Source organism: Delphinapterus leucas, chromosome 20, assembly GCF_059928025.1.
Source record: "Delphinapterus leucas isolate spDelLeu-1000000601 "Yukka" chromosome 20, BTC_Dleu_Yukka2, whole genome shotgun sequence".
Classification (NCBI taxonomy): Eukaryota; Metazoa; Chordata; class Mammalia; order Artiodactyla; family Monodontidae; genus Delphinapterus; species Delphinapterus leucas.
Window position 1 is genome coordinate 8,794,800 of NC_143148.1, and position 27,236 is coordinate 8,822,035.

Below are 27,236 nucleotides of genomic sequence, written 5' to 3' on the forward strand. Positions count from 1 at the left end.
CAGAGTTCCATTTTGAGCATATTGAGTTATTTATTGTACATTGAGTTGAGATGTCAAGTGGGAAGTTGCACCTAACTATCAAACCCTTGGGAAACAGTTTGAACGTAGGCCAATTCTTGTGTCATTATCAAAAGAAGAAGAGGAAGAAATTGACTAACATCTGCTTAAAATGTACAAAAGAGAACTACAATTTTTTTTAAAAAAAGGAAAATGGGAAGAAGTAAACAAATATGAAATCAGGAAGAAAATCACAAACTACCAACACTAAGATTGAGTAGCAAACTTGAAACTAGTTCTTGGAAAAACTACTAAGACCTGGTTCTTTGGAAACCTAAGGAACTCGATATATCCATGCTAACAATAAACAAAAACAAAGGAACAAACTTGAGAACAAAAGGGGGAAGTTACAACAAACAAAAAGCAGGATTTTTCTTTTTTTAAATAAATTTATTTATTTATTTTTGGCCTTGTTGGGTCTTCGTGGCTGCACGCACGCTTTTCTCTAGTTGGGGCGAGTGGGGGCTACTCTTCACTGTGATGCACAGGCTTCTCATTTCGGTGGCTTCTCTTGTTGCAGAGCATGGGCTCTAGGCACACGGGCTTCAGTAGCTGTGGCACACGGGCTCAGTAGTTGTGGCCTGTGGGCTCTAGAGCACAGGGTCAGTAGTTGTGGCACACAGGCTTAGTTGCTCCGCGGCATGTGGGATCTTCCCGGACCAGGGCTCGAACCCATGTCTCCTGCACTGGCAGGCGGATTCTTAACCACTGTGCCACCAGGGAAGCCCACAGGATTATTTTGAATGATTAAGGGAGTTCCATGGAAAATTCCACAGAAATACATCTGAAAGCTTTCATGAAATTGATTCTTCTTAACAAAAAATAAGGCTGATGCAATAAGAAAGGAAAATAAATTTCAAAAAACAGAAAAGACTCTTTGTAAATGTATCAAGGAAGAACTCTCCTAAATGGCACCTGGCCTTAATGGATTAACAGCAGGATTTCTCCCAACTTTTCATGAAGTTATATAAATTGTCACAGGACATAATTCATTCTACAAGGCAGTCTTGGTCTTAATAATTCCCGCGTGAGAGTTCTGAATAAAATATCAAAAAATAAAATATGTCTTGTTGAGGACCTACTAAGTGTCTCTGTATCAGATAAAGAAAAAAAAAGATAGCAAGAAAGAGATCCCCCCCACAAAAAAATAAAACTTAAAAAATTAAAATGGGCAGAAAAAGAAAGAACGAGATCCCCACCAGTGGAGAGCTCACAATCTAGTTGGAAAAAAACAAGGTGTAGACAAATATAGTTTGTCTCTTTTTAAGGCTTGGGATGGGTGGAGGAGAGACAGAAATTAAACTGGCCCAGATGTTGTCCTTAGGAAATTTACAGTTTAGCTGGGAATTTTTGTTCCAGAAACTTGGAGAACAGAACACTACTTCCTCCCTGGGAGGGGAGTGAATCAGGGAGAGCTTCCTGGAGGAACTATTATTTGAACAAGGCAATGAAGGAAAAGTTTGGTGATCAACAGCATGGGCACTGGAGTCAAGTAAACATGGGGTCAAATCTCAACTCTATAACTTCCTTGCTGTGTGATCTTGGGCAAATGACCTCTTCTCCCTGGGCCTCAGCTTATGAAAAGAAGCATCTCCCCCTGCCTGCCTGGGTTGTTGTAAGAATTACCTTAAAGTAGAAACTACGTGTAAAGTGCTATCCTGGAGTAATGACTCTACATGAAGGTGTCACTGCTATGTGATTTAAAAGATCTGAGCAGGTGAGATTCTAGAGCAGCCCTGTCCCATAGGATTTCCTGCGATGATGGAAATGTCCTATATCTGCACTGCACATGGCAGGGGGCATAATGAATATTTGTTGAATGAATCAAGGAATAAATGACAATATCATTAAGCCCCTGGATCCAGCTATGCCCGAAGCCAGTCTTGTAAAGTGGGAGAGGAGGATACAAACCAATTTCCCTCTAGCTTACACTTCCACCTCTGAGACCAGGTCTTGGCCAGTGGATTTCTTGCTGACCACACTTTCATCATTGCTCTGTGACTCCTTCAGGGCCCAGCGACATGAAGCTGGCAGAGACTTTCGGAGTTGAGACCGCCCGAAATACAGGAAAAGCATGGGATTGAGACAGCTGTGAGCAAGGGCCAGGCCCACGACCAAGGGTTCAGCCCGCAGGGCCCGGGCCAAGAGCACGGAGTGTGGGGCAGCCAAAGTGAGTACCAGCCCCAGCGTGTGGTAGGGGGACCAGCAGACAAAAAACCCTACCACAACGGCCATGCCCAGTGGCCAGCGGCGTCGGGTAGCACAGCACAGGAGGGCACCATGGCAGCTGGCCACGACCACCAGCGGCCCCAGGAAGCCGAAAATAAACCGGGTGGCAGTCACTGAGTTCTTGGCCACGGTCGAGCCACCATAGTCCACCACGCACTCCAGCCGGTGTGGGAAATACTCCTGGCGCAGCCGGCGGTAGATGGCTGAGGGCACAGTGAGCAGCAAGGCCAGTGTCCAGGATGCCCCACAGGCTACCTGCACCCTGCATGCCCTCCCAGCTGCACCCCACCAGCTGGGACCGAAGGCCAGCAGGCAAAGGTCAGCGCTTAGAGTGGCCAGGAGGAGGACGCTGGCGTACATGGACAGCAGGATGACGGCGGGCAGGGCCCGGCAGCCCACGGCCCCATACAGCCAACGGCCCCCGTGGGCGACGGACACCGCTAGGATGGGGAGAGACAAGCAGCAGAGTAGGTCCGCCATGGCCAGGTGGAGGAACCAGGTGGCACCGACCCTCCGGCGGGCCTCTTTCCAGGTCGCCCAGGCCACCATGGCATTGCCTGGCAACCCCACCAGGAAGACGACGGCATACAGCAGGAGTGGGGCCACGTGGAGGGGTTCGATGGAGACGCAGGTGCCATCAACGCAGTCCACAGGGAGATCTGGAATCTCGCCGTAATCCCCATACTCGTAGCCGAGAGAAGAGTTCTCCATCCAAACCCCAGACACCTGGACAGGCGAGAAATGGCATGAAACCTCAGAGATAAAAACTCTCAGGCCTTTGGAATCCTAGATGCTAGGATCCTAGCGTCTCGATCCTGCATCCTAGATCCTTGGAATTCCAAGATGCTCATGGGCTGGGACTTGGGCTGCGGTCCCAGCCCATGAGCATCTTGGAAACCAGAATAGAACAACGTTAGAACTCCAGCGCATTAGAATCTTGGAATTCTAAAATATTCCAGTGTTAGAAGCCCAACTTCTTAGCATCCTGGAATTCTAGAATATTACAGTGTTAAAACCCCAGCTTATTAGCATCTTGGAATTCTAGAATATTACAACGTTCCGTATCTACTGACCACTGCAGTAACTGTGAGCCACATGTGGCTGCCGAGTATTTAAAATGGCAGCCAGTGCGACTGAGAAACTGAATTTTCAATCTTATTTAATTTTAATCGATTTAAATAGCTACACGTGGCTAATGGCTACCTTATTGGACAGTGAAGTTCTAGAGCATCAAAATGTTAGAACACTAGCCCGTTAGTAACCTGGAATTCTAGAATCTAAACTATTGGAATCTGAATATCCATCAAGATGGGAAAAGGTTAGTATGTCTTCACAGCAAAAGTGTTTGTCTTGGTTCTTCTTCATCTGGATTTTCGAATCTTGGTGCAACAAAAATGTATCTCTGAAGCAATGTTGTCATCTTTTTTTTTTTTTCTGGTACGCGGGCCTCTCACTGTTGTGGCCTCTCCCATTGCGGAGCACAGGCGCCGGACGCGCAGGCTCAGCGGCCATGGCTCACGGGCCCAGCCGCTCCGCGGCATGTGGGATCTTCCCGGACCGGGGCACGAACCCGTGTCCCCTGCATCGGCAGGCGGACTCTCAACCACTGCGCCACCAGGGAACCCCATCTTTGTTTTTTTTAATGTAAACTAGATCATAGTAAAGCATGCAGATGGCAAAGTGTACACATTGGCAGGTACCCCCACTGAGTTGCACCCCAACACATCTGTGTCACTGGCACCCAGAGGGGGGAACAGAACATTTCTAGGATCCTGCTAGAGCAATTTTTAAAAGTAATGACTGTGTTAGGAAAACAAGAGGAATAAAATTTTGAAATTTCTATAATTCATTTATTCATTCATCCAGCCATCCTTCCAGCACAGTTGCTGGTCCAGGCACTAGAAGCACAGCGGGGGGCCAAGACAGACAAAAACCTCTCTCCCTTTGGAGCTGACATCTTGGTGGGAGGAGTCAGACAGTCCAGGAATAAATAAGCAAAATACACAGTATTTTAGAAGGTGATCAGTGTTACGGCAAAAAGAAAAAAAAAAAAGTCACACAGGGAATTTTTAATTTCCTATGTTGGAATTTTAAATGAGGGGTCAGGGAGGGCCTCTCTGAGAAGGTGATATTTGAGCAAAGCCATAAAAGAGGTGAGGGAGGGAGCTGTGTGGGGATCTGGGGGAAGAGAGTTCCAGGCAGAGGGAACAGCCAGTGCAAAAGCCCTGAGGTGGGCACATGATGGTCATGCTCAAGGAAGAGCAAGGGCACCAGTGTGGAGTAGATGGGAGGTAAAAACAGAGACATATCAGCGGCCACATAGGTATTGTAAGTTCTTTATCTTTTATTCTGCGTGAGATGGGAGCCATGGGAGGGTGCTGAGCAGAGAAGTGACATTGTCTATCATAGGAATGATAATCATAACTATTACTACTGTTATTATTATTATTATTATTACTATAAGCCACCATCTATTGAGACTTTGTGTTATGTGCCAGGCCTTGCTCCAAGCCCCTTTAAATGTTATATCGTTTAGTCCTTATTACAAACCTCTAATTTTCCTACCATCGTTATACCCATTCTGCAGATGAGAAAACTGAGGCACAGAGAAATTGAGGAACTTACCGAGGATGACTCAGCTAAGCAAGCAACAGACCTGAGTTTCAAGCTGTGTTAGTCCCACTCTGGAACTCTGGGCCCTAGAACATCACCATCCAAAAATCTGAGGTTTGGGAGAGTCGGAAGGCAGGACAGCCAGTGACCCTAAGCGGAACTGGGCTCTGTGACTCTGGGTGAGCAGTTTCGGTTGGCTTTCTCTCTCTAGGTTTCCTCATCTGAGAAGTGAGTTACGGAGGTGAGCCTACCTCACCAGTTTGGGGAGGCCTTGAAGAGTTAATATGTATAAAGCACGTAGCACAGAGTAAGGACTTGGTAGATGGTAGACCGGTCCATGTGATGTCCCCACGATGTCATAGTAACCTGACCCTGCAGCTCTCTGCTGATTCTTTGGGGCTGACTGGCACTGCCCAGAGTGCCAGCTGGAGTTGATACAACAGGAAGGGCAGAGAGGAAGTTGGGGCGCTCCTCCCTGCCAAGCAGATGCTAAGGGGCCAAGTCATTGTGTGTGTGTGTGTGTGTGTGTGTGTGTGTGTGTGTGTGTGTTTGGAATTTGGCACTCCGCTTTCATATTATTTTCATCACTAAAGTAAAACGTGTGCATGTTTTAAAAATTCAAACCCTCATCAACTGTGTGGCCTTGGGCAAGCCACTGAACCTCTCTGTGCCTCAGCTTCCTCATTTGCAAAATGAGAATAATATACTCACCTTGGGGGGTGTTACGAGAATTCAAGTTAATAGGCGTGAAGAGCTGAGCACAGCGCCCAGTCCATTGTGAGCATTAGACGTGTGTTAGCCACCGGTACAGAGACACACACACCCTCTCCCTCCACCCTGAGACCCCGCCCTTTCCAGCTCTATCCGGTTCAAATCTGAGTTTTTTGTGTGTAAGCACCTCAGTCGGGGAAAGTTCAACACCCCCTGTGCCGTCTCTTAATCTTTTCAATTTAATGTCTTAGATCTGTTTCCCCATCCGGACACCCCGACTCCTTTCTTCACAATAACTTCAAAATCAATCCACGGGCTGGGCGTTTTGTGCTTATTAACTAGCCTCAGACTAAAGGACATTTAAGTATCATCATGGGTAGCATTATTATCTTCTTATTATTTTATACACCAAATAAATTATATTTCTATATGTACGTCTATAGATAAAACAATTACCATGATTATTATTTTATAAGCATTCAAATAATAGATGACATTTATCAAGCTTCTATCATGTACCAGGCATTCCCCTTAGAACAACCCTATAAGGTAAGTACAATTATTATGCTCATTTTCCAGAGCGTCACCTGTTCCCTGCTTCAGGCTCTGCTGTGTCCCCGGCACCTGGAGTAGCACGTGGCACACAGGAGGTGCTTAGTTGATATTTATTTGTTGAGTAAAAGAATGAAGAGGGAGAATCTGAAAAGAATATATATATATGTATGTATAACTGACTCACTTTGCTGTACACTTGAAACTAAAACGACATTGCAAGTTAACTACACTTCAACAGAAAAAAGAAGGAAAGGGAGGGAGGGAGGGAGGAAGGAAGGAAGAAAGGAAGAAAAAACGAGTTAGCTTTGCCTTTAATGGAAGAAGCTAAAAAATACCATCATTTTATTTTTAACGCAGTATGTAATGATGTATGTATTACCATGAAAATACATTCACGAAATACTATTTTGTGAGAAAAGTTCGTAACTAAACTTCTAATATTTTTAAACAATGCATTCGTTTTACAGCCAGAAAATTAACAATAAAGATATTGTCATTAGGGGCTTCCCTGGTGGCACAGTGGTTGAGAGTCCGCCTGCCGATGCAGGGGACACGGGTTCGTGCCCCGGTCCGGGAAGATCCCACATGCCACGGAGCGGCTGGGCCCGTGAGCCATGGCCGCTGAGACTGCGCGTCCGGAGCCTGTGCTCCTCAACGGGAGAGGCCACAACAGTGAGAGGCCCGCGTACCGCAAAAAAAAAAAAAAAAAAAAAAAAAGAATGAAGAGGGAAACTGAGGCACAGAGAAGCAAAGGGGTCACTTAGATTTCTTTCAGTTCCTTGCGCTCACAAGGGCCCTTGTGCATGCTCTTAGCACACGTGTGTTTGTGTATCAGCCAGTCTGGCTGGAACTTCTGCCCTGGGAAACCGTGGGGAGCATCTACTAAAGCCAAATATATGAAAACTTTCCCCTTCCCAGAGAAGCATGCATATGCTCACCAAAAAACATGTACCAGAATGTTCCCAGTGGCCCAAGATGGGACACCATCCAAATATTCACTCACGGGAGAATGAATAAACATATCGCGGAATATCCTATAACAGTGAGAATGAACAAATCACATGCGAGAATGCGGATGGACTTCACAAATATGATGTTGAGGACAGAAAGGCAGACGCACAGGAGAATTTACTGAATGATCCCTTTCTCCTCAAGTTCAAAAATGGGCAAAAGAATTCGATGGGGATGGGGAGTGAGGGCAGGCGGAGGGAACTCCGGGGCTGGGCTCGGGCTATTTTTAACCGGGATGCTGGTTCCCTGGGTGTCCTCAGCTTGTGGAGATGCACAGAACTGCTCAAGTCTCATGTGCATACTTTTCCGTGTGTGTGTTCTATGTGAAAATGAAGTTAAAGGATCTTTCTTAAGAAGGGGAATCGCTGAGTCAAAGGGCGTGTTTGGTGGATTCCCCAGAAGCTGCAGGTTTGGGAAGGGCTGTTTTCCTACACACCTGAGTGTGGCCATGGACGGGACCATTTGACAAAGGCTTTTCCTGTTGTACTGCCCAAGTAAATTCCGAGAGTCTGGGATTCTGATGTGGATTCCAGTGTGATGGCAATAAGATTCCACTCCTGAAATTCTAGTTCTGATTCCCAGATTCTAAAATAATGAGTCTAAAAGGCCAGGATTAAAAAATGAATAAATGAAAAAATTTTTAAATAAAAATAAAAGGCCAGGATTGGGAAATGCCCCCCGCATACGCCATCATTCCCTCCCTCCTTCCCTCCATCCTTACCATCTCTTGAGGAATGGTCCCCAGTTTGGCCAAACACCACTTGGGAGCACGATCCAGGCCCACAGCAGGACCTGGGAAGTCTGAAGTCTCTCCCCCGAGTCTGGAAGTAAGTGGATTCCTGCAAGCTGGTCCCGTTTGCCAGGGCTCCTAGGGGACTCCACTGGGCACCGTCACCTCACAGGTCCCAGCCAATGCTCTTAAGCAACAAAAAACAGGAATGGCCTTTTCCTACTCCCAGGGTATGTTTGTCCTGGATTCTTCCCATGACTCACACATCCCAAAATTACCGGGCAGCAGGCAAGACTGGAGCGGGCTCGGGTGGGTGGAGGGTTGACCCAGTGTCAACAACAACAATCTCAATGTCACCAGCTTCCTGGAAGCCAGATCTACAATGTGGTGTGACCTTCAAGGCCTGGGGGTCTTGGCCTAGACTCACTGTCCCTGCAGGGCCCTCTGAGGTCTTCCTTACCAAGTCCCCACTGTCTGCTACCCCTATCCCCGCCCCAGACTCCAACTGTGCACCCAGCCCCTCCTTTCTGCCCTCTGCAGAGCCCTGAAGACAGATCAATATTCCTCCCACCTCACATGTTCTGAGAGAAACAGCTCAGAGTCACAGCCTCCACCAAAAGGCCAAGCGTGCCCAGCATAGGGCCTAAGGCTTCAGAGGCAGACAAAACACAAACAAGTCCTATCGGTTCTGTGGAGACTCTGTTTTCCCTCTTTAAAATGGGAAGATTTGGGGAATTCTCTGGTGGTCCAGTGGTTAGGACTCTGCGTTTTTCACTGCTGAGGGCGTGGGTTCGATCCCGGCTCAGGGAACTAAGATCCTGCAAGCTGCGCGGTGCGGCCAAAAATTTTTAAAATAATAATAATAAATAAAATGTGAAGATTTTGAGCATAGTGGTTCCTAACCTCCTTCCAAGCATAGCACGGAGGCTGAGAACATGGACTTGAGAGCCACAGAGATAAGATACATATTCCAGGTTTCCCACTGATGAGTTTCTGGGCCTCAACCCTTCTGAGCCTCAACTTCCTCATCTGTGAAATGGACGTTTTAGCTACGGGCATTAAATGGATAAAGAGATTTAAATTACACACAACAGGGCTTCCCTGGTGGTGCAGTGGTTAAGAACCCGCCTGCCAATGCAGGGGATGCGGGTTCGAGCCCTGGTCTGGAAGATCCCACATGCTGCAGAGTAACTAAGCCCATGCGCCACAACTACTGAGCCTGCGTGCCACAACTACTGAAGCCCACTCGCCTGGAGCCCGTGCTCCACAACAAGAGAAGCCACCGCAATGAGAAACCCGCACACCGCAACCAAGAGTAGCCCCCACTTGCCGCAACTAGAGAAAGCCCGCGTGCAGCAACGAAGATCCAACGCAGCCAAAAATAAAAATAAATAAGATAAAATAAATTTTAAAAAAAGAAGAAAAATCACCTTTAAAAATAATAATAATAAAGTAAAATACACACAACAGCGCCTGGCACACAGGAGATGCTGTGTACATGTTTGTTAAATTAGCAGTAATAAAAAGCATATGCTATCAATTTTTTTAAACTTACATTTTAGGAAGACAGACTTAGCAAGAGGAAGTGGCCCTATTTATTCCAACTTCGGAACCCTTTATTCAGCGGTTTTCGGTGTTTGCGCCACTGTGTGTGTATGCTTTAGAGGTTGAGGGGGCACATTTATACATTTCTTTTATTTTTTTAACTTTATTTATTTATTTATTTATTTTTGCCTTCGTTGGGTCTTTGTTGCTGTGCGTGGACTTTTCTCTAGTTGCGGCGAGCGGGAGCTACTCTTCATTGTGGTGCGTGGGCTTCTCATTGTGGTGGCTTCTCTTGCTGCAGAGCACGGGCTCCAGGCACGCGGGCTTCACTAGTTGTGGCACGCGGGCTTCAGTAGTTGTGGCTCACGGGCTCTAGAGCGCAGGCTCAGTAGTTGTGGCACACAGGCTTAGCTGCTCCGCAGCATGTGGTATCTTCCCGGACCAGGGCTCGAACCCGCATCCCCCGCATTGGCAGGAGGATTCTTAAACACTGCGCCACCAGGGAAGCCCTATTTACCATTTCTTTTGTTGTTGTTTGGAGAATAAACTCATGTTGGTAAAGGAAGTTATTTTTGTGCCAAGAGACTAGAACTCACAGCGTGGGCTGGGGTGTCTCTGCGTGACCCAGTCTTGGCTGAGACTGGCCCCAGACCACCCCCTTCCACCATGTTCTCGGGGAGGGGGGGCCTCCTCATCCCCACATCCCACCAGCCCCAGGCCTCTGTGGGAACCCACCCTGGTCAGAAAGAGAAACTAACATGGGAGAAGCATTGGGTGGGGAGGCATTGGCGGGGGGGGGGGGGCCGTGTTGAGTGAAGCACTATCTTTCATCAGCTCAAACTTTCTCTGATCTTTTTGATCTGGACCATTTTTAAAGTCTTTATAGAATTTGTTTCAATATTGCTTCTGTTTTATGTTTTGGTTTTTTGGCTGCAAGCCATGTGGGATCTTAGCTCCCCGCCCGGGGATCGAACCTGCACCCCCTGCATTGGAAGGCAAAGTATTAACCACTGGACTGCCAGGGAAGTCCCAGGCCTTCTCTGATCTTGAGTTTACAGGGGTGTGTTTCTCAGATCACTTGATCTTAAACTCCTCGGTCACTGAGTCTCGGGCATATGTTTCTCAGATTCTGGGAAGCTAAGGCTTTCTGGTGTCTCTGGAGCTGGGGGATCTTACCTGGGGATCTGAGGAATGCTGTGAACGGGGACAGGGACACAGCTGTTATAAAAAGTGAGGGGCTTTTTGGGGAGCGGGATTCGTTTTACAGACACCCTGAGAGATACTGAGTACCAGCCCCTCAACAATGGAGAAAATTACAATGAGGACATCCTTAGAAGGCTATTAAATTGACCCATATGATATTGCCAGTTTGGTGAGTCAAAATAGGTTGAAGTCTGGCAAATCGTGGCAACAGAAAACAGATTAACGATGGCCAGGGCCTGAGGGGAAGGGAGGACGTGAATGGAAAGTAACTGCTTAATGGGAATGGGGTCTTTATTTTGGGGTGATGAAAATATTCTGGAACTAGTTACATAGTGGTGACAGATGCACAACACTGTGGATATACTAAATGCTACTAATGGTGAGTTTTATGTTATGTGTATCTTACAAGTTTTTTTAAGTAATAAATAAACTGTTATACCCCCTCACCCTAAAACAGGATGAAGCCTGGTAATTTCATGGAGTGCAGCCTAATGGAATTCTAGAAGCCCAGAGAGTGAGTGGCCAAGATGGGGAAACCAGTCTCTTTTGAACAATGCATACTATTACGTGATATCTGATGCATAAAAAAGAGTGCCTGTAACTTGTGTAAAGTACAAAGTACAACAAATTAGCATCTGTAAAATCACCATCCATCTTAGAATCTTTGAATATCTAGATCAAGAGTAAACTTTTTCGGTGAGAGAACTGGGAGTAAATGTTTTAGTTTTTACTGGTCAAGAGGTCATTCATCTCTCTGCTAGAATGAAAGCGGCCACAGATTGAATGGCATGGCTGTGTTCCAATAAAACTTTATTCACAAAAACAAGCAGTGGGCTGGATTTGGCCCACAGGCTGGAGTTTGCTAACGCCTGATCTAGTTCAAAGACTCTGAAGGCTGAATTGTTGGCATCACAGACTTTCAGAAAGTTGGAATCATAGGTGATTTGACCCAAGGGATCCTACAACATTAGCCACAGACTATTTGAATCACAGGATTCTAGAATGTCACACCAGAATCTTCGAGTGTTAGAAGTATAATAAAACTCCAGCTGTTAGATGTTACAATTTTGTAGATGATCTGAACGTTAATCAAGATATTCTAGCCCTGAGCTGTCCAATGTGGTAGCCACTGGCCACATGAGGCTACTGAGCATTTAGAATGAGCTGGATCGCTCATGCAGCTCAATATTAAAAAAACAAACAACCCAATACAAAAATGGGCAGAAGACCTAAATAGACATTTCTCCAAAGAAGACATACAGATGGCCAAGAAGCACATGAAAAGCTGCTCAACATCACTAATTATTAGAGAAATGCAAATCAAACTACAATTAGGTATCACCTCACACCAGTTAGAATGGGCATCATCTGAAAATCTACGAACAACAAATGCTGGAGCAGGTGTGGAGAAACGGGAACCCTCTTGCACTGTTGGTGGGAATATAAATTGATACAGCCACTATGGAGAACAGTATGGAGGTTCTTTAAAAAACTAAAAATAGAATCGCCATATGACCCAGCAATCCCACTACTGGGCATGTACCCAGAGAAAACCATAATTCAAAAAGACACATGCACCCCAATGTTCATTGCAGCACTATTTACAATAGCCAGGTCATGGAAGCAACCTAAATGCCCATCGACAGACGAATGGATAAAGGAGATGTGGTACATATACACAATGGAATACTACTCATCCATAAAAAGGAAAGAAATTGGGTCATTTGTAGATACGTGGATGGATCTAGAGACTAACATACAGAGTGAAGTAAGTCAGAAATAGAAAAACAAATATCGTATATTAACGCGTATATGTGGAACCTAGAAAAATGGTACAGATGAACTGGTTTGCAGGGCAGAAATTGAGACACAGACGTAGAGAACAAACGTATGGACACCAAGCGGGGAAAGTGACAGGGGTGGGGGTGGGATGAATTGGGAGATTGGGATTGACATGTATACACTAATATGTATAAAATGGATAACTAATGAGAACCTGATGTATAAAAAAATAAATTAAATTAAATTTAAAAAAAAAGATAAGCAGACACAGGAAGAAAAATGTTAAGTTGAAACCAGAGATGAAAATAAACAAGACAACCAAACAACTGTGTGAAAACAGAAATAGTGCAAAGAGGTAAAGAAAAAAGATTTATTATAATTAATAAATTATAATTAGAGAGTTAAAAGAATATATTGCATAAGAACCAGAAGGAAAAAATGAGCTGGATCTGAGATGAAAGATGCTGTGATACACACCAGATTTTGAAGACTTGGCATGAAAAAAAAAAAGAATGCAAAATCTCTCAATAACTTTTTATACCAATCACATATTGAAATGACAGTGCTTGAAATATATTTGGTTCAATAAAATATAGCACCAAAATTCATTTTACCTGATTCTTTTTATTTCTCTTTGCTTGTCTCTTGCTTGTCTGCTGAAAAATGTAAAATCATGCATGTGGTTTGCATTATATTCCTATCAGACAACAAGAATTTGGAGTAATACCACCCTGGAGGTTGGAGATGGGGTGCTTGGGAAGGTCACATGGCACAGATGCAGGGCGGGAGTCTCTGACCCACCAGGCCTTGGGGAGCCAGATCTGAGCAACAGGTCGGGCCGTGACAGGGGACTTGAGGGGGGCGGGGTGCGGAGGTAGGAACACCGCCAACTCAGCCAAACCCATCATTCCCTTCCTTTCCCCACCACTTCCTCTTTAGAACTTGTTGACCTAGCAGATTTCCCAGGCTCCAGATTTCACAATCGCCTGGCCCTTCAACCCACTTCCTTCCTGGGCAGCACTGATCAACACCAGGCTGAGGATGCCTTGAAGAAGACACCTGGATCCCACATGTTGGCCTCCAAGAGTTTCTAGAAGACCACTGTGGGACCCAGCTTCTGGGAAGCATCTTCTTTCCAAATCAGCATGAAGGAAAGACCCCACTGCCTGCAGCCCACTGCCCAAACCAGGAAAGCCAGAGGATGGCCAGGAACAGAGATGGAGCATAGGGGTGGGAAGTCAGGGAGGACTTCCTGGAGGAGGCTGCACCCTGAAGGAAGGTAGAATAGCGATAGGGATGGTCTTTTAAAAACAGACCAAGCAGCTGGGAGAACAGGCAGGAGAAGGAGCAGGGATCCAAGTGGGAGGGGATGGAGGGCTTGGACCATGAAAGGCATGGGGTGGGAAGACGGTGGCGTCCAGCATGGGTCCCAAGTGCAGGCTTGGGTGACTATATGGACGGTAGGGCACCCCCTGGGTTGGGGAATGCAAAGGGAGGGGGAGGTTTGGGAGAAGATGCTGAGATCATTTTGGGCAAAGTAGGTACAGAGTCCACACCCTGAAGAGAGAGAGAGAACTGTGAAAGTATTGGGTGAAGTCACAAAAGTAGGAAGCCTGTTCAAGAGAACTCTAGAAAGCCAACATTTCAGGGCAGAGGAAGAAAGTCTGCAGAGGAGGCAGGGAAGGATCACACTGAGAGAGAGGATAATCAGCAGGCCTGGAACCAGCCAGGGAGGAGGCCCAAGCAGCTGGGAGGAGGGTGGAAGGAAGGATGTGGGCTGACCAGGTAGAAGGGATCGCCAGCATCTTTACAGAGGGCATCAGATCTGAAAGTAGCTGGGGCTCAGGTCTTCCCCCAATGATCTTGCTGCTAGAGGGTCTGCACAGGTACCAACATTTACTATCAAAAACCACACACAGCCTCTTCTGGAAGTCCTGCAGAGCACCTGTCACTCTAGATGCTCAGACAGCATCTTTAAATAAAAGTTGTCCCCAAGGCAGACATGAGAACACTGTAGTAGCAGGATTCAGCTATGTTTCCCATCGGAATTAGGCAAAATCCCAGCCCAGCGCCCCATGCTGGAGGCTGTTCCCTGGACCCAGCCAGCTCTTGAAAATAGGAGGGAGTCGATATCTATGTGGTCGTCGGATTCAGGGACCACCAGCTCTGTGTGGCTCCCTGGGCACTTGCAATGTGCCGGTCTGAATAGAGATATGCTGTGACTGTAACACACCCAGGATTTTGAAGACAGTACCAAAAAAAAAAAAAAAAGTAAAATATAGCAGCCACTATGGAGAACAATATGGAGGTTCCTTTAAAAAACTCAAAATAGGGTTACCATATGACCCGGCAATCCCACTCCTGGGCATATATCCACAGAGAGCTCTAATTAGAAAAGACACATGCACCCCAATGTTCATAACAACACTATTGACAATAGCCAAGACATGGAAGCCACCTAAATGTCCACTGACAGATGAATGGATGAAGAAGTTGTGGTACATATATACAATGGAATATTACTCAGCCATAAAAAAGAATGAAATGATGCCATTTGCAGCAACATGGATGGACCTAGAGATGATCATGTTAAGTGAAGTAAGTCAGAGAAAGACGAATATACCATATGATATCGCTTATATGTGGAATCTAAAAAAAAATGACACAAATGAACTTATTTACAAAACAGAAATACTCACAGACGTAGAAAGCAAACTTATGGTTACCAGAGGAGATAGCGGGGTGAGGGGATAGATAAATTAGGAGTTTGGGATTAACCTACACGCACTACTATGAATGAAATAGATAAACAACAAGGACCTGCTGTAGAGCACAGGAGGGAACTATACTCAATATCTTGTAATAACCTGTAATGGAAAAGAATCTGAAAAAAAATATATGTATAACTGTAACCCTTTGCTGTTCCCTTGAAACTAACATAACATTGTAAATTAACTATGCTTCAATTAAGAAAAGAATGTAAAAGACCCCATAATAATTTTTCACACTGATTACATGTCAAAATTAAAATGTTTTCAGCGTATTGAGTTAAGCAAAATATATTATTGATTATATTATTATTTTATCAATTTATATTAGATATCTCTCTATATAGTAATATATAAATATATAGATAGCACTAATGTTACTATAACATATTCATACATATATACATTAATATAGAATTGATATATGTCATATATTTTGTTATATTGCATATTTATATATTATATAATTATAAACAAAATTATTATATAATATTATATACTACATAGATATTCATGTAACATATAATCATATAGTATATAATAAATTATTATAATATAATTAATACAGCATTCCTATCACTGTTGTTACTATAACACATAATTGCATTACATTATTAATGTAATGCAAAACATTATTACTATCATTTCACCCTTTTCATTTAAATTTTTAACGTGGCTAGTAAAAAGTTTTAAACTACTTACGTGGCTCACATCATATCTCTGTTGGTCTGTACAATATTCCTAGCCAATGTGGACACACACACAGACACACACAAAAAACACTAAGCAGGAATATTTCCAAGTCAGTTATAAACAACACAATATTTCAACATTTATTATTTTTTATTCTCATTTTTCAACCGGTGTGTACTAGCTTTTTTGAAAGTCCAAAGGTTACATGCTTTGTGTGTTATATACGTATGAGTCTATTGATATAACATTCTTGAAAGGACCAAATCACAGAGATGGAGAGAGGATTCGTGGTTGCCAGGGGTTCGGGACAAGGCTGGGGAGGGTAGAAGGCAGTGAGAGTGGCTAGAAAGGGGTGTCACGAGGGATCCTGGCAGTGATGAAAACGACCTGCGCCTCGACCGTATTCACGTCATCTTGGTTGTGATATCGTAATGTCATTTTGCAAGATGTGCCTATTGCAGGAAACAGGTCAAAGGTACCCAGGGTCACTCCGTTTTACTACCTACAACCCAACGGCATGAGAATTGAAATGAGGTCAAAATAAAATGTTTAATTTTTTTTCAGCGCAGACAGAACAGCAGTTGACAATGTAAGACAGCAAATTCCCCTGGGACCCCATTCCCTGGAGGGGCCCAACCAATGTTTCCCAACCCTAGGTGTCTTCCTCACCGCTTGCTTTTTGCCATAACTATATAACATCTTTTTATTTAGTACTTTTTTTTTTTAACCCAGTGAAGTAACATACTAACTTACTGTTTTTCTTTAAATCAACTCAATTCTAAAAGCTGAGATAGGTCCATGGACTTTTGCTTTGTACTAAACAAGAATAACTTCTGAGATGCCAGTTACATTTTTCTTTTTTTTGCCAACCCTCCATAAAATAAATATAGAACTCTTTTTTTCAAGGTTTGAGTGTCTCTGTTTGTCTGGGTCCTACGTGTCTAGCGTATTCACACTCCCTGTACGCGAACGTGTTGTTCTATGGAAGGACTCCAGGTACATTGGTTGCTGTTTGTTTTCCAAAGTCCTTGGATGGAAAGAAAGGTTGGGGGTCCCTAGAAGGATGTGCTAATCTTGGAAATGAGGAGTGATGAGAAGGGTTCGCCTGGAAGAGGAAGGACAAGTCTGGGAACGATGGAAGGAATGGAGGCGAATTCACTCAACCACCACCCACCTCGCCAAGATCCAATAAGCAAAGTGAATGGACCAGAAGTTTGGTGGAGCACCAGAAAGATGGTGGCCAGAGAGGCCTCCCCTTACACCTCCTGGCTCTTCAGGGCCGGGGTGTCCACTGTGGAGAACGTGTTGGACTTGCTCTCCCTGCCCACGGACTCTTCGGCCAACACACCCCGGATCCTGGAGGGGAGGGACTTGAGGAACCGGGTATGAAAGCCCCGGGCAGCGACCACGTAGATGATGGGGTTAATACAGCAGTTGATGTAAGCTACGGAGACACACAGGGCATCCAAACTGGACACGGATTTGAAGTTTGTCTTGCGGGAAAAAGACATCATCATCCCTGTCACCTGGTAGGGCAGCCAAAAGACAAAAAAGCTCGTCACCACTGCCACCACCACCTTGAGAGTCTTGGTGGAACGGGTGGCACTGCGGCTCCAAGCCCGGATCAGAAGGAAGGTGTAACAGACTATAAGTGTGACCAGCGGCCCCAGGAAGCCCATGACCAGCCGGATGATGGCCACGGCCCTCTCTATACCTAAACCGTCCTTACCATAGTCAAGCACACACGTCATCTTGGGTGGGAAGTGTTCCACGTGGACCTTACGATACAAAAAGGAAGGTATGGTCAGCAGCAGAGCCAAGGCCCAGGCCACACCGCAGGCCGCCCAGGCCATGCGGGCCCCTCGATAGTTCTGGCACCAGATGGGATTAAACACCAGCAGGAAGCGGTCGGCGCTGATGGTGGCCAGAAGCAGGATGCTGGCATACATGTTGAGCAGGATAAGACAAGGCAGAATTCCACAGGCAGCATCACCGAAGGGCCACTGGTTGTGCAGGACAATGGATGCAAACAAGACAGGCAGCGCCAGACAGGAGAGGAGGTCAGCCACCGCCAGGTTGAAAAACCAGATGGCATTGATGGTTCGCTTAACCTCGGACCCCGTCACACAGACCACCAGGGCGTTGCCTGGCACTCCCACCAGGAAGACGACTGCAAAGATTACCAGGGCGATCACATCTGGAATATGCAGCCTGTGACTTTGGGAAGAGTCATCCACCAATATGTTGGGGTCACTGGTCCAGTTGCTATAATCGTAGTAATCAGGGGTGCTATTAGTCATGGAGTCCTGGGTGGAATCAGAGAAGCAGGGATGGTATAAGTCTGCAGACAGGTGGCAGGGGGGCCCATCAGAGCTACTCAAAGCCCATCACTCCACTTCTTTAAGTCTTAGGTTTCTCCCGGGGAAATGGGGATGCTGGGGGCTGAGAGCCAGCTGGGGTGTCATACCACTTATTAAAATGCTGAAAACCCTTCCATGTTAATGGGTCTCCGTGCCACCCTGCCACCTCCCCCTGAAGTCCCTGGACTTCCCCAGAGTCTAGCAACCGAATGGTTAAAGCCTAGGCCTGCTACAATACTGTGGTCACTATCCACTCTGGCCAGTACCCATGACACACTGCTTGTTAGACATCTTTAATGTCACCAACACACTGAGATGATATTACTGAGCAGGTAGTTCCCCCACCAACACCACCACCAGCAGTATCACCCCCTTTTGCTGCCTCCCACCCACTGAGGCAGCTCTGCGCTCTGCCTGGGAGCAGCTACCCAGAGTCAGCAGTGTTTCAACAGGGCCTCATGTACTCAGGCATCAGGGGTAGACAGGGAGCATCAGTCATCAAGATACATAATATCTTTTTTTAAAGTTAATTCTGCACTTTAATACTTACAGGAGGATAAGCTAATAATCATACGAACATAAATCCAAAACTAATAGCCCAAGTCCTGAGCTATTCCCTAAATTTTCTTTTTCATTTACTTATTTTTCAAATTTTCATTGGAGTATAGGTGATTTAACAATGTTGTGTTAGTTTCAGGGGTACAGCAAAGTGAAGATGTACAATATCTTAACGAAATATTTTAAAGAATCAAGATAATGCACCCCACCCCCCACCCCCAGAAAAAAACCACAGTGGAAAGAAATTCTAATTTTAAATGAAGGCAAGCTGCTGCAGTTGTCTGTTTTATGGCCCTGCATTATTATGCAAGAGGAACCTGCAGATCAGCCCACAGTTTTCATTCTCAGCTGGGCGGGGTTTTGCAGGTTGACAATGGCCCTGGGTACCAGGGTGGCTCAGCACGACACTAGGATCCAAACCCCGACTGTCCTACTTGAAGCCTACGTGGCCCTCTGCAAGGTCCATTACTGTTTCATGCCTCCATTTCATTCCCGGTTAACTCCTAGAGCAGTCCTTCAGTTTTAGCTATCGTTATTCCAAAACCTCAGTCTCAGAGCAGAGAGAAAATATTTAGGGGCAGCAAGAGGAAGAAGAAGAAATAAGAATAAGAAATAGACATGTAGCTTGCTAGAGGCAGGGCAGAAGGGATGAAAGGAATAGAGAAGGATATGAGTTCAAGAACAAAGGGTACCTTAGTGCACAGATTATGGTCTTTAATTACCACCTGGCATTCAAAGGAACCAGGGCTCCTTGGAGAAAGGCTGATTCCTGTTCTGGGACAGAAAATATACAAGATGAGCCCAGAACATCTCACACTAGAAAGTAAGAAAAAATGTTAAATCATGAGAGGGACATATCAAAGAGACAGCCTGAAAAAGCTCCCACTAGTCAAAAGATGGCACAATTTGAGTATATAATAATAACAATAATAATAAATAATAACTGTGATGCAATAAAATACATTAATAATAAAGATCTACGAGTTCATAATGGTAATAAAAGCAAATAAACCCATTGGTCATATTTTTATTCTGGAAAGGGAATGAATCAAGCACTTATCCTGCCATTTCTGTACAGAGTATATTTCAGGGAAATAAAGAGTCAATGTGGGAGGGCCTTCTTTAGAGAAGAATCTAAAAATAATACTTGCAGAAGGAATGATAGACTTAAGGAAACATGGATCTGGATGACAATCAACAACACCTAATAAAACCACCAGGTGAAAAACAGACAGGAACTTTATAATAAATAGGTTGAGCTGGCACCGCAAACCCTCCATTCAGCCTCAGCACCTTGAGAAGACAGACAAGTAGACATTTGCTCTATCTGATGTGATGCAGTAGAAAGGATACGGCACCACCTATGAAGTAATTTTTGCAAAAAAAAAAAAAAAAAAAGAAGGTCAATCTAATCAAGATTCTAGATCTAAAACTACCAGTTTACAGGAAAAGCAGAGGAAAGAGGAACACGATAACTCACACCACAGGGACAAAATCAGTCCCATCGGAATTCAGGAAACGCTACAGGACAAATGGTCTTGTTACTCTCACAAATAAATGGCGTTTTTAAAACGGAAGGGGAGGGACTTCCCCGGCGGTCCAGTGGCTAAGACTCAGCGCTGCCAATGCAGGGAGCACAGGTTCAATCCCTGGTTGGGGAACTAAGATCCTACATGTCGTGCAGCGCGGCCAAAAGATTAAAAGAAGGGGGCAGGGGAAGGAATGGGAAGTGTCATGGATTAAAAGAGGTTTAAGAAGCATATCAAGCAAAGGCAAAATGGAGACCTTGGTTGGATCCAATTGGAATAATCATATGGGAAAGAAGATACTTTAGAGACAACCTGGGAGATTTAAAGATGGACCGGATAGGGTTTCCCTGGTGGCGCAGTGGTTGAGCGTCTGCTTGCCGATGCAGGGGACACGGGTTCGTGTCCCGGTCCGGGAAGATCCCACATGCCGCGGAGCGGCTGGGCCTGTGAGCCATGGCCGCTGAGCCTGCGCATCCGGAGCCTGTGCTCCGCAACGGGAGAAGCCACAACAGTGAGAGGCCTGCGTACCGCAAAAAAGATAAATAAATAAAAAATAATAATAAGAGCTGGATTTTTAGGGCACCTAAATTTGCAGGCTGAGGTTGATACCCACTAAACACCCAGCTCGTGGATTAAATAAGATGAAAAATGTTTAAGCACCTGGCAAAATGCCTGGTACACTATAGGGAGACGAGAAATGGCAATGCTCTTATTATTTATGGACCTTACAATTACTGAAGAACTCAGATCTTTCTCTGAACAACTGTTTTTTATTTCTAGTTCCTTTATGTTACCCTAAGGTCAACTGGGTCGATCGGGCTGATGGTCCAGGGTACTTGCTGGTAGAGCCATAGCAGTGATTAAATTATTCAGAGGGAAAATGTCAGTGTCAGCTGATGTGTGGATGAACAGGGTATGCTATGCCCATGCCGTGGAATATTATTTAGCCATAAAAAGGGATGAAGTATTGATGCAAGCTACAACGTGGATGAAGCTTGTAAACATTATGCTGAGTGGAAGAAGTCAGACACAAAAGGTCACATATCGTATGCTTCCATTTACATGAGGTGTCCGGAATGGGCAAATCCATAGAGATGGGGAACGTGCTAGTCATTGCCAGGGACTGGGGAAAGGGAATCAGGGAGGGAGTGCTTAATGGGTACGGGGTTTCTTTTGAGGGTGGTTAAAAGGTTCTGGAAATAGATAAAGACAGTGATGGGACAACATCTTGAATGTACTAAATGTCACTGAATGGTACACTTTAAAATGGTGAATTAGTGTGTATGGCTGATTCATTTCGTTGTGCAGTAGAGGCTAACACAACATTGCAAAGCAACCATACTCCAGTAAAAATTAATATAAACAAATAAATAAAATGGTGAATTGTATGTTACGTGAATTATACTCAATTAAAATTAAAATACCAGTGTCATAAAGACAAGAAATGAATGGGGAAGAAAGAGCCAGGACAACCCAATGTCATGTGACATCCTGGACCAGAGTCTGGAGCAGGAAAAACAAATTCACTCTAAAGGGCATTATTTGGACAATTGAGCAAGTTTGAATATGATCTAGTATTGCACCATTTGCATATAGATAATAGTATCTCACCAAACAGTAAATTTCCTGACATTGATCATTGTGCTGTGCTCGTGTAAATGAATGTCCTTGTTCTTGAGAAGGAGACACCGAGACATTGGGGGGGCAAAGGACATGATGCCTGCAACTTACTCTCAACTGGTTCAGGAAAAAAAGACAGTAGATGATAGATAGATAGATAGATAGATAGATAGATAGATAGATAGATGATAGATGATAGATAGACAAAGCAAACTTGGAGAATCTGGATAAAGAGTATATGGAAGTTCTTTGTATTATTCTTGTAATTTTTCTATAAGTGTGAAAATGTTTCAAAAAAGTTTAAATTGTTGAATTGTTTCCATTGGTAACGAGCCCCTGCCCTGAGCCACCCACCTGTACCATCCCCACTCCCAGAACCCTGGCCTCCCATTTTTCTACTTTGGGACCCCCACCCCCAGTTCCCATGCTCGGATCACTAAAGGGTTAATGCCGGGCATGGTAAGAGGCCCCAGACCCTGCTCAGGGGGGGCTCTGCCCCTTAGCACGATGTTAAATATTTTAAATGTCCACCTCAGACATGATACATGAAGCTAACTTTTGTCCCTGCTCGTTTCACAAGCTCTCGGCCATGCTTAGCTGCAGAATAAGCCAGACCTCAAAAAGGGGAGCCTCCCCACCCCCTGCTCTCACGCTCACCGTTACCCCTCTCATCAGCTGACAAAGTTCCTTTTCTGGAATGAACTCACGAGGCCCCTTCCTCTCACTGACTTCACGAGTGCAGAAAAAAGATGCTAACTCTAACCCTTTGTGATTTCTAGGATGCTCCGGATAAAAAAGGCTTGCAAAGGTTTGCCATTGCAGCATAATTACAAAGACTAGAAATAGCTGAAGCATCCAGCAAGAGGGGACTGACTAAATGAATGACGGCAAATCCAGGCAAAATAGTACTATGCAACCGCCGAAAGAATGAGGAAGTTACGTAAGGATGTGTGTGGAAAGAGCTCCAAGATCTATGGTGAAATAGAAAAAGTAAGAACTGAACAGTGTGTGAAGCACACTACCTACAAAAGAGGAATCTCTCTCTCTCTCTCACTCTCTCAGTTTTTCTCTCTCTCTCCCTTCCTTCCCCCCTGCTCCTTCCCCTCTGTCTCTATGTTCTATCTCTCCGTGTGTGTATGTGTGTGTGTGTGTGTGTGTGTTTGCTTGTGTATGTACAGACTAGTTCCAGAAGCAGACAGAGGAAATCTGTAACAGTGGTTCCCCCTGGGGAGGGGAAGTAGTGGGTTGGAGGCAAGCATTGGAAGGAAGATTTTACCGTATATGCTTTTGTTCTTCTTATATGTAGAGCCGTACCAGTGAATGCACCGTCCTTTCCCCCCAAAATGGATGTTATATAGACTATACAAAAGAATTCATGGTTCTACCATTCTAGGAGTCTAGGAAAGATTCTAATAATATTTCTTCCTTGCACAAATATTAACAGGCTAGGGGATTTGTTCCTGACATACCTGGCACCTGCCCTTGGAGAGGTTATGGTCTACTGGGAGAGAGAAATTAATCCCCAGGGATGGTAACTGAGTGTGTTCAATAGAGAATCCAGCCTGGTGTGGGACCAGGAGAAGGGTCTTGGTGAAATAAAACCACAGCACCGTTCAACAGAATTTTCCGTACTGATGGAAATATTCCAGATGTGCACCTTCCAAGATGGTAGCCAGCAGTCACCTGTGGCTGTTGAGTGCATGAAATGTGGCAGATGTGTCTGGGAACTGAACTTTTACTTTTCTGTCATTTTAATTAAATGACCAGCCACATGTGGCTGGTGACTACCGTCTTGGACAGCACAGGTCTGGGGCTCCTAAGTGATTCCTATGTGCCGGGCGCTGTTCTCCGTGCTTCCCAGGTGTTAGTTCGTCAATTCCCTAAGCACAGTATTTATGCCACACCAACCTCAAGGGCAGGGTACTCTTATTGTTCCTAAGTTCACAGGCTCATTTCAAGAGCCCTTGTCTGTTGTGTGGAGAAATGGCTCCTGATCAGAAGCTAAGAAGAGGAGGTTGGGATTGTCTAGCTGCAGTGAGGGATGACGGTGGCTTGCACTAGGGTGGTGGCAGTGAGGAGTCATGAATGAATAGGAGGAGAACAGGGTGAAGAAGATGCTTACGAGAAAAGAACTCAGAATTGCCAAGCTCTGTTCTAAGTCCTTTTCACATATCAGTTCGCTTATTTATTTATTTATTTAGGCCATGTGGCATGCGGGTTCTTAGTTCCCCAACTAGGAATCGAACCTGCGCACCTTGCAGTGGAAGCGTGGAGCCTTAACCACTGGACCGCCAGGGAAGTCCCATGTATCATCTCATTTAATCCACAGGACAACCCTATGAGCATTGTTGCCATTGCAACACCCATTTTACAGATGAGAAAACTGAGGCTACAGAGAGCTTAAGAGACCTTTCCTAGCCCTCGCAGTTAGCAAGTGGCAGAGGTAGGAGAGAACTTCTGAGAGTCCAACTCCAGAACCCTCTCTGAGAGGCTACCAGATCTCAAGTGTATTGGGAGTGAGGGGCATGCATTCAAGGCAAAAGGCCACGAGGTAACAGGGAGGAGTGTCCACACACCAGAAAAATGAACGAACATCAGTGTGGCTGGCAGGTAGCCAAGACGAGGTTGGAGGAGCCACAGATGCCATGTTAAAGGATATGTATTTTATCCTGGGGTAATGGGGAGCCATGGATGGTCTTGGAGCTGAGGACGGACTAGATGAGAGTTTCTCTTTAGAAAGATCCCTCTGGCTGCTGTGAGGAGGTAAGACTAGAGGCAAGAGGACCAGAGAGGAGGCAGGGGCAGGGACCCAGGCCAGCGAAGATGGTGGCTTGGATGGGGGTGATGCCCAGGGGAGGAAGAAAAGTGGAAAGAATTAAGAGGCATGACAGGGGACTTCCCTGGTGGTTCCGTGGTTAAGACTCCGTGCTCCCAATGCAGGGTGCCTGGGTTCGATCCCCGGTCAGGGAACTAGATCCCGCATGCATGACACAACTAAGACCCAGCACAGCTAAATAAATAAAAAATAAATAAATATTTTTTTTAAAAAAGGAGGCATGACATAGCTACAGTCAAGCAGCTGGTGGGTGGTAAACTCTGCCCCAGCCCCTTCCCTCCCTCACTGGGCTTCAGTCTCGCCATCCTCACAGCAGGAAAGTCCTGCCAACTGTCCCCTCCATTACAGTGGAAACAACAGACTCACTTAGGAATGCTGTCAGAGCTAGTAAATACAAAGAAGGCACAGTCTGCTTTTTTCTCCGGAATATCCCTCTCCCTGTTCCTACATGGACACACGTCTTTAAACAATCCACCCACAGAACCACTTGAAACCATTATAGCATCCTCTGAGACATGGGATACAAGGGTGGAGGTGAGCATCTCGACTGAGATTTACCTTGTTGAGTTTGCAATCTTTGTGACTCAACATCCCTGAGCACGAAGAAACATAAGCACTTGCATTTTAAAAACCACGAGAAAAAGACAAGCCTTCAGATCCTTTGAGGATGCAATGAACTGCCTTTCAGGTTGGCAAAAATAAAAAAGTTCCATATAACTATGCAGATGGGAGTCTAGAGAAGTAGATACTCTCATGCTCTGTAGATGAGGAATGTAAATTGGTACAAGTTTTGTCAATATCTGTTAAAGTAAAAATTGCCCATGCCTTGGATTCAGCATTTGCAGTTCTGGAAACCCAGATGTGGGTCCAAAGATGTAATTTGGGTTTTGTTTTGTTTTGGTTTGGTTTTGCCACGCGGTTTGTGGGATCTTAGCTCCCTGACCAGGGATCTAACACCAGCCCTCGGCAGTGAAAGCACCGAGTTTTAACCACTGGACCACCAGGGAATTCCCTAATTTTGGTTTTAAAGACAAAGTATTGGATAGCCTAAATCTCCTTTGATAAGAGATGGAAACTCCCACTGGCATATCACACAGCTGATAAAAGGAAAGAGGCAATTTCCCTGAAATACATGGGGATGATACCTTCCTCACAGATGGTTTAAGTCAAAATTCATAAATGTCAAGTGCCTAGCACAGTGCCTGGCATGCAGTAGGCGCTCAATAAATGCTGGGCAATAATATAATATGTTATTCATGAAAGGAAAAAAAAGACATAGGATAATGTGTAAAAGAGACTTCCCTTGGGCTTCCCTGGTGGCGCAGTGGTTGAGAATCTGCCTGCTAATGCAGGGGACACGGGTTCGAGCCCTGGTCTGGGAAGATCCCACATGCCGTGGAGCAACTAGGCCCGTGAGCCACAACTACTGAGCCTGCGCGTCTGGAGCCTGTGCTCCGCAACAAGAGAGGCCGAGATAGTGAGAGGCCCGCGCACCGCCGTGAAGAGTGGCCCCCGCTTGCCACAACTAGAGAAAGCCCTCGCACGGAAATGAAGACCCAACACAGCCAAAAATAAATAAATAAGTTAATTAATTTTAAAAAGCCAAGCATTTGAAGCCCTTTAAAAAAAAAAAAAAGAGAGAGAGACTTCCCTTTATAGGGTGGGTGGGGGAGAAAGGATAGACACGTCACAAGCATCGAGGGCCAACTGTATGCCAGGCACTGCTGTAAGAGCTTTCTGTGTATTATCTCATTTAATTCTCTCCACGACCCTATGATGTAGATTCCTCTCTGTAGGGTTACTGTCCCCATCTTCGCGGTAAAGAGAAGGAGGTTCAGAAAGACGGGTCTCGTCGGCTATTACACAGGAAAGGCAGGGTTTGAACCCCATTTCAGTATGACCCTCGTGTCAAACTACTCCTTACTTTGTTCCCTACGCTGCCCTGGAGCACCTGTAGACTGTTTCCAGAAGGATCCACCACAAACTGGTGTCCACCGTTGCCTCTGGGGGAAGCTACAATGAATCTGAAGCTCTGGGGAGGGAAGGGAGTTTCACGGAATACCCTTTAGGGATTTGGAGCTATTTAACAGAAAGAAAAAGAAAAAGTCGAAGCCAATCGTGGGCCCTATAATCCCTTGAGAATCTAACTCTTTAGCTGCCTCCCAGACCTGGAGTGGGAGAGTCTGAGATGAGGGAGAGGGGAGAAGGCGGGGGCTGGGGGCTGGAGATCCAGGACCAGGAGGAGGGGGAAGGAAAGGGGGAGAGGTAGCAAGAAGGGGTGAGTGGGGCGAGCAGACGGAGCCCAGAAAGGAGAGCGCACAGGTAGAGGGTGTCTGCCCCCCACTCCCCCCGCCAAGACTCACCATATTCAGGTTTCTCCCAGGTTCTCCGCTGATCAAAGGTTCCCTCCCGCCTGAGGGCTGTGGTTTTTAAAGC

General features: G+C 45.4%; 2 protein-coding genes across 7 annotated transcripts; both read right to left on the bottom strand.

Moving 5' to 3' along the window:
• C5AR2 (complement C5a receptor 2) lies at positions 1 to 27,236 on the bottom strand. Of its 3 annotated transcripts, none has more exons than XM_022585253.2 (2): positions 27,164 to 27,236; positions 1 to 3,012 (listed from the first exon to the last, which is right to left on the bottom strand). In XM_022585253.2, exons 1-2 carry the CDS (start codon positions 27,164 to 27,166, stop codon positions 1,984 to 1,986), a joined length of 1,032 nt encoding a protein of 343 aa, XP_022440961.1. In that variant the 5' UTR covers positions 27,167 to 27,236; the 3' UTR covers positions 1 to 1,983. The 3 variants fall into 3 exon arrangements, with proteins under 3 accessions (XP_022440961.1, XP_022440962.1, XP_022440963.1); XM_022585254.2 differs by lacking the exon at positions 27,164 to 27,236 and adding an exon at positions 7,898 to 10,139; XM_022585255.3 differs by lacking the exon at positions 27,164 to 27,236 and adding an exon at positions 4,912 to 6,315.
• On the bottom strand, positions 16,428 to 27,181 carry C5AR1 (complement C5a receptor 1). 4 transcript variants are annotated; one of them, XM_089902660.1, is made up of 3 exons: positions 20,657 to 20,829; positions 19,508 to 19,584; positions 16,428 to 18,203 (listed from the first exon to the last, which is right to left on the bottom strand). In XM_089902660.1, exon 3 carries the CDS (start codon positions 18,195 to 18,197, stop codon positions 17,154 to 17,156), a length of 1,044 nt encoding a protein of 347 aa, XP_089758786.1. In that variant the 5' UTR covers positions 18,198 to 18,203; positions 19,508 to 19,584; positions 20,657 to 20,829; the 3' UTR covers positions 16,428 to 17,153. The 4 variants fall into 4 exon arrangements, with proteins under 4 accessions (XP_089758786.1, XP_022440955.1, XP_022440956.1 ...); XM_022585247.2 differs by having other exon boundaries at positions 19,508 to 19,589; positions 20,657 to 20,806; XM_022585248.2 differs by lacking the exons at positions 19,508 to 19,584; positions 20,657 to 20,829 and adding an exon at positions 27,164 to 27,181.